General features: G+C 43.1%; 1 protein-coding gene across 1 annotated transcript in view; it reads left to right on the plus strand.

The window, feature by feature from the left end:
- Positions 1-596: 596 nt before the first annotated feature.
- The window catches only part of LOC139285028 (USP6 N-terminal-like protein), a 13,602-nt gene continuing 4,186 nt past the window's right edge, over positions 597-10,012 (plus strand). The window contains exons 1-7 of the mRNA XM_070905456.1: positions 597-662; positions 4,204-4,289; positions 4,402-4,441; positions 4,608-4,688; positions 5,715-5,822; positions 7,280-7,389; positions 9,853-9,901. Coding sequence (XP_070761557.1) covers positions 597-662; positions 4,204-4,289; positions 4,402-4,441; positions 4,608-4,688; positions 5,715-5,822; positions 7,280-7,389; positions 9,853-9,901 — 540 coding nt within the window. The remainder of the gene's footprint in view (positions 663-4,203; positions 4,290-4,401; positions 4,442-4,607; positions 4,689-5,714; positions 5,823-7,279; positions 7,390-9,852; positions 9,902-10,012) is intronic.

Raw genomic sequence — 10,012 nt, forward strand, 5'->3', positions numbered from 1 at the left:
GTCTGTTGGAGGGGTATCATGTAGCATTAGCAGCTCACATTTTCTAGCTAGCGTACGTTAGCTAACACGTTAGCCGCCACCGGCCCTGTCCCATCCGACCCACTTTGTTCCTGTTATCACAACAAATCTTCAGATAAATGTTTCTTTAGGTTGAACTCTGGGTTGAATAGCATGCTAATGAGTTAGCCACAGACCGCACTGTCAAAGGGTTTCACTACTGATGAAATGGATCAAACCCAACCTGACTGACTGGGACATTGTTGACGTGTTTCCATTTACCTTCATTGTATTTGTGTGGTGGCAGAAGTCACAGGGGCATTTGTCTTACAGCCACTCTCTAGCTCTCTAAGTTTGGATGAATATTATTATTAAGGCTTATATATATTTAACTGTGTTCTTCTCTGTGATGAAGTCATGACAGGCTGAATGTGTTTGGGTCTCACGGCGTTGCCAGCTCATCCTGTTGATTTGGATTCCAACAGCCGCCCACATCGATCAGCTGTGCTCTTTTCTTTTCTGAGTCGTCTTCAGTTGTTGTTGTTGTTGTTGTTGTTGTTCTCATGAAGTCTTGATTTTCTCCTCCTGCAGATATTGACATGAAGAAAGACATTGAGACTCTAATAGCAGAGGAACGTGCTGATATCATCTTGAAATATGCTACGGTGAGTTTGTGCTTCCAACACACACAACAGAACACAGTGTCTTTCATTTGCTCAGGTGGATCTACAGCATGTGTCTTTCCCCAGAACACATATGTATTAGACTCTGTTACATGTGCTATATTCAATTCAACTGTAAAAATATTGATATTTACCTTTTAATTTTATTGTGAAGTATTAATTTGTAAGAAAATGATCATCCCAGCCCTGCATAGCAAATGTTATCCTTGGTCATCAGCATCTTGTTGAGTGAAAACACACATTTGTCACGAGTGTTTAACATTATTACAGGATGGTTTATCTCCTGTGTTGTTGTTGTTGTTGTTGTTGTTGTTATTCTGTAGGATGAAGAGTTCACACGTGGCTGATTTTGTGGTTAAAGAATCCATCAGACACACTGAGAAGGACGAAAGCGTGAATTCAGATGTGTGTTCTGTGGTTTGTGTGCAGTGCATTTCTGCATGTGTGGAGGACAATACACTGTGTGTGTGTGTGTGTGTGGGTGGATGTGAGTATGCTGCCAAAGTGCATTAATAACACGTTGTGTAATAATATGTTTGTGCCTGTGGTTTGATGTGACTGGAGAATGATAATAAATCTAACTGAAACTGAAACCAACATTAAAACCAGACATGAAAAACATTCTAGTGAACTGAACGGAGACGATGAAGTCCGCCTCCTTTCTTTTCAGTTTTAATATTGAGCCAGTTGGTCAACGATCAAGGAATTATTAATACCCAGATGCCTCCTGTGTACATCTACTAACAGCTGATCGGCCTGTTTTTAGATATAAATATAGTTACCTAAACTAATAATGTGCACTGCATGTTGGAGGTGTCATGGAGAAAGAAAGACTAATTGGTATGCACAATTAATAATAATATCATAATAATTTGTGCTCTTACTTTAGTATCATATTATATTTATTGCCTCCTCCTCTTGTAGAAGGCAGCGAACAGCTTTGGAGCAGCAGATTCAATCAGCCAGAAGTTTGAAGAAGACAACAAAGAGGACTTTTACGAGGCGCTGAGTTTCTGTGAGCTGGATGAGATCCAGACTCATCAAAGTGTTCACTGATCGAGAGACAGAGAAAGCTGCATCTGGACATGAAGGCTTTAACTTGTGCTAAATCAAGAGGGCAAATTACTAAATCGTGCGCACAAATTATTATAATTCTTCTTCTCCATGACACCTCCATCACTCCGTATTTACTTTTAAAATCCAACTTTTTCGCCTCCACCAAGTCTATGGACTTAGTTTATGGTGTTTACCAGCATTGGAACATAGATCGAGTTTGTCTTCAGAGTATCCAAACACAGCTCTCACTTCAGTAAATATGAGCCATTCGGTATTGTGTACCAGCCCCCCCCCACCCTGGAGGACATGAGCCTCTTCCAGGTCCCTGAAGCACCAGAACACTAGATGGGCAAACTCTTGTGGTGTCTGTAAACTCACAAATCAAAGAAAAAAGTGGTTGAAGAAGAAGCAGCTACATTTTGTGTGCAGGGGGGTCCTTCACTTTTTCATTACATCTATGGAGGATCACTCGGGTGGACGGGAGCATGCGTTCAAGCTGTACTGAAAGCTCAGAGTGGTGAACGTGCTGATGCAGAGTTGAGGGGGCAATGGGGACGGTGGCAGTCAGAGGTTAAATTTAGCTCAGCAGGTTGGAGCAGAGGGGTGGGGGGGTTGTGGGATGGGGGGGGGTTTGCTCTGTCTAGCCATAGCAACAGCTGTGACACACTGTGCAGCGATTGACTTGACACTGACCTCCGGGGGCTGGCTGAAGTCCCGCTCATCGGGATTTCTGTGTCGGGGTGCTGGTACAGCGCAGTGCAGAGAGGAGCAGGGCTGGAGGGAGATCAGCTGTTTCTCCCAGGGGAACTCTGGGTGAAAGCCTGCCACAGATTTGCCTTTTTATGCAGGTTTCAGAGAGACCAAGCTAACCTTGCTTCACCTCTCTTGGCCCGACACATCCTGCTCTCTGCCTCTCTTGCTCTGTGGAAACAGATTCGAGGCCAGCAGATATTATGTTGTGTAGTGAACAGGTAAATAAAAAAGGAATACAATGAAGTGTTGTAGCTTGAAAATGAACACAATGAGTGCATTTCTTCATTCATTGCTGATGTTGGAGTGAATCTTTGCCTGTTGGCTTTACTCGAGCTTTTGCACGCATCCATGAAAGTCAATTTGAAACTGGAGTTTTGTCCTGATACGGTACCTGAGTTATGGTGCCAACACCAAAGCATTGTTTTTTACATGCCTTACTTTGAGATATGGCCCAGCCTCGACCGCCGTCCAATCCTACTGAGTCGTATGACCTTGAAACCACAGCTGAAGATGTAATTCAGTGAAACTGACATTCAGTTTCTTCTTGTGTCTTCCAAGTTCTATTTTGGATGAATTCATTTACGGACTTCTATTTTGGGATTCAGTAGTACTAAATCAGCACGACAGAGTTAAATGTATGCGGCTCTGATCTCCTTCTGTAACGCTCTCTGTGTCTCTGCCACTCCAAACACCCTCAGTGAGGAAGTATTTTTAGTCCTCTCACTTTCATGGCGCTGACATCACTCGCGGTGCCTCCGGGGCTCAGAGTGCCGACTCAACCGCGAAGAAGCCGCACAGTTTCTGTGAGCACATTCTGACCCTCGCCGAGAGCAGGAGGCTGATTGGCTGCCTTCCAGACATGCAGCCAACCACGCAGCGGTGTTGTTATTCAGAGCGCAGTGAGAAGCCTCGTCGGTAGGCTGTCGGAGGATTAGCTCCCTCTCTGTTATGTCAACACTGGGACCAGATTGTAGCCTAAATGGATTTTCCATGATACAAACATGACTCCTAAACTTTGTGCTGTTAATGCACATTCTGAGGGCGTGTTTGGGTTTGAGTGTTACTTGCTGGTACAGGTGACTTATTAAGATGTTTGTGTTTAAACCTTTTAGTGCAAACTGCCACTGCTGGACAGTGTTTGACTTTGTGTGTGTGTGTAAGCCCTGTGAATCTGGATTTTTAAAATTCATACGGGTTCTAGCTGTGGACAGGGATGGCACGGTCCACCGCCCAGATATTTGGACTATTGGATGGATTGCCATGAACTTTGGTTCAGACATTCATGGTACCCAGAAGATAACTCAATCCCACTGATTGATTTTATTTATTGGCGATCTGTTTAATCTAGTGCCCCCAGCAGGTCAAATCTAGAACTGTCCAACACTACAACTCTACTTATTCTACTTTTACTTATTATTGTTCCTGTATGACATAACCCAATAACAAAAGGATACTCTACACAACATTAGTGTTACTGGAAAAGCTTTAATCCCTACACGTTCTGCACGTTCTCAGGTGAACCACTGTGGTTGAAGAGAATAACTAATAAACTGATAATTCATTAACGACTAACTACTAAATGCAACTGATTTTACATGAGATAGTTTCGAGGCAGGTGTTGTTGATATCGTTTAATCTGTTTTTACTTACTTTTACTTTTAGTGGAAGGTTGAGAGGAACACAATGTAAATGCATTATGTGTGTGTGTCTCCAGGGCAGGCAGGGGGGGGTGGAGGTCGACCCCTGGGAAGATGCTGACTACAGTATCTACAAAGTCATCGACCGCTTCGGCTTCATGCAGTAAGTCCGTCCCACCCGTCCCTTCACGCTGGTGACGGTAGTTTCCCTCCCGTTGGTGGAGCTGTGATCTCCGTCACGTGTTAACTAAAGGTTTCTTTTATTTTGTTCCCAGTGAGGACGAGCTGCCAGCTCCGACTGCACACGAGGAAAAGGTAAAAAAGGAAATGTCACAAAGCTCTAGAGCTAACTGTCATATTGCTGATCTGAAAGCTTTGTGTCTGTCCAGTGGACGGAGATGTGAGTGGACTGCACTGTCAGCAGTAACAAAGGACCAGTAGCAGGTTGTCAGTTGTGTGTATGTTCCTGTCTCCCTCACAGAGGAAGCAGCTGGAGATAGAGAGGGTGGAGAAGTGGCTGAAGATGGTGAAGAAGTGGGATAAATACAAGAATAGTGACAGGGTGAGTAACAGCCCACACATACCAGACCTGGGTCATATGGAGACTGAAAACACGTTTTATTGTTTTCATTTCAAAGCACTTCACTGCGTGAGAGTTCAGACGGTGGCTGTCAGGTATGTAAAGTGGGTGCTGGTTTCTGTGTGGTCAGTGAGACTGTAGCTGTGAGCTCACACAACTGTCAATGTTGAGTCCAACAACAGTTAACTGTAGCAAGCCTCTGAATTCCTACATGATAACTCAGTCTGAAGAACCGTGGATCAGAGCTTAACGTAATCCCTCAAATATGAGTCAGACTAGAAGATATTTGGAAAACCTCCACCCACACTGAGCAGTTTTCCACCCTACGCTCAAAAACATGTGTTCTTATCGCTTCAAGTTATAATGAACATCTGATAGATCAAAGCCCCGCTAATATTTTTCACATCACACATATGACTTTGTGTAATGGGAATTAGCTGCTTGTAGAGAATCACCACCTCAGAGCTGCAGAGCTTTTCAGCCTGTTTTAGCTCTTCGATTTGGTTTTGGTTTAGCTTCAGCGCTCTCAACGATTTCATTTCCAACAGCAGCAGGCAGCTTATTTTCACCAAACATCTGCCTTGTGGGTTTAGCTCTGATAACCCCACTGGACTCTACCTTACAGAGGAACATCTAGCAGCTAAAGGGGCAGATATGTTTCTGTGTTACCAGATGTAAAAGGAGAGACAATACTGGACGTCACTCCAAGTGAATACTAATATTTAAGATGAGAGCAAAGTGTTCAGTTGGGAAGTTTTAAACCCATCTAACCTACGCAGGTAAACAAAGTGTTATTATTCCACGTCTGACATACAACAAATCTGCTTTACTCTGTACTCACTGAGTATGTTTCACATGTGAAAAGCTTTTGCTTTGTTCCTGTGAATATTGTCGTAGGCGAACCGTAGGCGGTTAAACTTTCCGGTGACTCACACTTTACAGCATCAGCTCTATAAACCTTCTGGCTTTTTATTCACCCGGTCTTTGTGTTTTCCTCCCTGCTGTCAGATGGTGAAACGGGTGTACAAGGGCATTCCCCTGCAGCTCCGAGGCCGGGCCTGGGCACTGATGCTGGACGTGGAGAGGGCTAAGAAGGAGAACGAGGGCAAATATGAGGTGTGCGCTCTTAATGTCAACCAGCCTGCAGAAAAGTCTCTCAGTGTTCTCCATGCATAGAAACATGAGAGGAAAGCATCTCTCAAAAGATTCGATGGAGGAGATAGGACGAGTAATAGAGCCGATAAACCGGCTGGTATCAGATATATTGGTATCAGCGCGCTGTATATGTTAGAGAACAATAAATATTAGTACATTTATGTAAAAAGTTTGAGGTCATAATAAAAGTGTATTTTTCAACTGTAAAACCTCAGTATATCTTGATCCTTAAATCGAAAAATATTTGTGTTTAGATTAATAAATAAATATAATATAATGTATTGTTATCAATGTTAAAACTCCAAAATCAATAACGCAGATGTCAACCTTTATCTCCAGTTTAAAGTTTTACTCTTTGAGGGATATTTAGAATTAGTTTTGTTTATTAAAAGGGACAGTCCGACATTTCTGGAAACATTCTGGTTTCGTATCTGTGCAGCAGTACAGAGGTCCAGGACGTTGTTAGCCTAGCTTAGCACAAAGACTGGGAGCAGCAGGAAACTCCAATGCTATTTAAATGCTGTATCTTGCTTATTTAACTCCTGTATAAACAATAATAATATAATAATTTAGAGGCAGTTTCATAACTCCTATGTGCAGCGCGTCCACCTACAACGATGAGTATATTAGTTTGCAAGCAGACAGCTTTGGACTAGTTGAAGGTTTAGCTTTTCACTTGTAATGGAGCTAGGCTAGCAGATTCCCCCTGCTTCCAGTCTTTGTATTAAGCTAGGCTAACACTACATTCACACCATGTTGGCAGAAAGACCGGGAAAACCTCTATGCTAAGCTAGGCTAAACATGTCCTGGACCTGTCTCTGTAATAGACACACAGAGAATAGATGATATCAACCTTTTCATCTGTCTCTGGCAGACGAGTGTGTTTCTTGAAAGAAACTAGATTGTTTTAGCTAGCTAACTCCATCTGCTAGCTAACATTCTGACAAACATAAAATATCATGCAATTAAATTGTGGTGGAGGAACATAATTGACCATTTCCATGTTTGTGTTCTTTTCATAAAATGATTCATTTAACTTTAAACTAGTTGTATCTATTAGCTTTAAACATTCAGACTCGGTGTGAATAAAACTGCTGAACAGCCAAGCTAACGTCTTGTACGCCTGGAGGTGTAAATGTCTCTGATTAGCTTGCCTGGCAGATGGGCACTTAAATCTGACATCTGAACCGACATTGTTTTACCCTCCCGGCTTAAAAACAAAAAGCCTTCTGATGAATTCATCTTTCGTAATATGAGTTGATTTCCAGGTGTCTAGCTTTCATTTGAAAACTACTAAACTTAAAGTCTGTAGTCAGATCAGGCTCATTTTTCTTTTATTTCAGCCACTTCACTCAGTCACAAGTAGCTCTTCACTGCCCGACCCGTCCTTGTTCACTTGGCTCTTTGTTTCCTCTCAGAAAATGAAGGAGCAGGCGAGACTGTACTCGTCTGAGATCAAGCAGATCGACCTGGACATCAACAGGACCTTTCGAAACCACATCATGTTCATGGAGCGCTTTGGAGTCAAGTAAGTGTCACGCTGATTAAATGCAACAGTTTTCAGTCAGAATTTCCATCTGTAATTGATTTTTACGATCAGGGTGAAAAGTTCTGACTCGCTTTACTGAGCACATTTTTCCCTTTAATGCTTTGCTTTGTCAATAGTGAGGTTGAAGTTATAAAGACATTAAGATGCAGCAGATTAATGTCCATGCCTTTGGAATGACAGGGTCGGGGTGTCCACGTACTTTTGTCCTCGTAGCGCATGTTGCAGTTTTGTTCATTACATTGTTGGTTTCCAGGTCGCAGAGTTCATCACTTCAGATTTAGAAGGTTTTATGTGCTGGTTGAAAACACAAACTGTAGCAGAGACTTTGATTCTGCGACCTCAGAGTGAACTTGTGCCGAGTGTGAGAGAGCTGGGCAGGCTGTCGGGTCTGTGTGGAACCCGATCCTGTCACAGAGTGACGTCACTGACAGTTTAACAGACCGCAGGCCTGTTCGGGAACGGCAGCGGAAAGTCTGGGGCAGCAGAACGTTTCAATATTTAACTGGAGTTCAGCGACCCTGCAAAAGAGAACCTTCTCGTAGAGACAGAGAGCAGCGCGTGTGCTGCAGAGCCGTGTTCTCTCTGTGTTCTCTGTGTTCTCTCTGTGTGTTCTCTGTTTCTCTGTGTTCTCTGTGTTCTGTGTGTTCTGTGTGTTCTGTGTTCTCTGTTCTCTGTTCTCTGTGTTCTGTGTGTTCTGTGTGTTCTCTGTGTTCTGTGTTCTCTGTGTTCTGTGTTCTCTGTGTTCTGTTCTCTGTGTTCTCTGTGTTCTGTGTTCTCTGTGTTCTGTGTTCTCTGTGTTTTCTGTGTTCTCTGTGTTCTCTGTGTTCTGTGTGTTCTCTGTTGTCTGTGTTCTCTGTGTTCTCTGTGTTCTCTGTGTTCTGTGTGTTCTGTGTTCTCTGTTCTCTGTTCTCTGTGTTCTGTGTGTTCTGTGTGTTCTCTGTGTTCTGTGTTCTCTGTGTTCTGTGTTCTCTGTGTTCTGTTCTCTGTGTTCTCTGTGTTCTGTGTTCTCTGTGTTCTGTGTTCTCTGTGTTCTCTGTGTTCTCTGTGTTCTGTGTTCTGTGTTCTCTGTTTCTCTGTGTGTTCTCTGTGTTCTCTGTTGTCTGTGTTCTCTGTGTTCTGTGTGTTCTCTGTGTTCTGTTCTCTGTGTTCTGTTCTCTGTGTTCTCTGTGTTCTGTGTTCTGTGTTCTCTGTGTTCTCTGTGTTCTGTGTGTTCTGTTCTCTGTGTTCTCTGTGTTCTGTGTTCTCTGTGTTCTCTGTTGTCTGTGTTCTCTGTGTTCTGTGTGTTCTCTGTGTTCTGTTCTCTGTGTTCTCTGTGTTCTCTGTTGTCTGTGTTCTCTGTGTTCTCTGTGTTCTGTGTGTTCTGTGTTCTCTGTTCTCTGTTCTCTGTGTTCTGTGTGTTCTGTGTGTTCTCTGTGTTCTGTGTTCTCTGTGTTCTGTTCTCTGTGTTCTCTGTGTTCTGTGTTCTCTGTGTTCTGTTCTCTGTGTTCTGTGTTCTGTGTTCTCTGTGTTCTGTGTGTTCTGTTCTCTGTGTTCTCTGTGTTCTGTGTTCTCTGTGTTCTCTGTTGTCTGTGTTCTCTGTGTTCTGTTCTCTGTGTTCTCTGTGTTCTGTGTTCTGTGTGTTCTCTGTGTTCTCTGTTGTCTGTGTTCTCCGTGTTCTCTGTGTTCTGTGGGTTCTGTGTTCTCTGTGTTCTCTGTGTTCTCTCTGTTCTCTGTGTTCTCTCTGTTCTCTGTTTCTGTGATCTCTGTGTTCTCTGTGTTCTGTGTTCTCTGTTTCTTTGTTCTGTTGATCTTTGAATTCTGCTTCTGTTTTCTATTTTCTTTCTGTTTTGTGTTCTTTGTTCTCTTTGCGTTCTCTCTCTGTTATGTTCTCTGTGTTCTCTGTGATCTCTGTTTGTGTTCTCTGTGTTCTCTGTGATCTCTGTGTTCTCTGTGATCTCTGTTTGTGTTCTCTGTGTTCTCTGTGCCGCCTTCTCACTGTTCTCTCTTCTTCTTCTTGGTGAGGACTCTGACGAGCTCCCGGTGTTTCAGGGGGTTTCAGTTTGTTTGTAGGTTCAGTCCAGTTTAAACAGGGCAGAGTGAGACCTCCTGTGGACGACGGGCAGACGGGGTGAACTGAGTCTCTGTGTCTTTAAGATAGTTTAACTTTATTTAGTGAGTTGTTGTGCAGCATTACAAGGTGAAGAAAGAGTGCAGACATAAACCAAATAAAATCCAAGAAGTATCAAATATATATATATATATATATAAACTGGGTAACGGTAAGTATTACGCAGTATTTACCGTTCACTGCACGGGGAATCCTCTATACTAAACACAGTATCAGATGTTCACTATAGATGCACAATAATTCTCTCTAGACACGTGGACAACATCACAAAATGGCCGACACAGTAAATGTGATGTCCCATCAGTAAGTGACTGAGCCTCCTCTCCTCTCTACAGGCAGCAGTCTCTTTTCCATGTTCTGTCGGCATATTCAGTCTACAACACGGTAAGTGACACATGACACACTGAAGTACCACTTTAACTCTAACTGATAAACACGTAGACTCTATCCTGTTTCTTCAGTGTCCACAGTTAAAGCCTGCTGATCCAGAGCTGC

This window comes from Enoplosus armatus, chromosome 1 (assembly GCF_043641665.1).
Source record: "Enoplosus armatus isolate fEnoArm2 chromosome 1, fEnoArm2.hap1, whole genome shotgun sequence".
NCBI lineage: Eukaryota > Metazoa > Chordata > Actinopteri > Centrarchiformes > Enoplosidae > Enoplosus > Enoplosus armatus.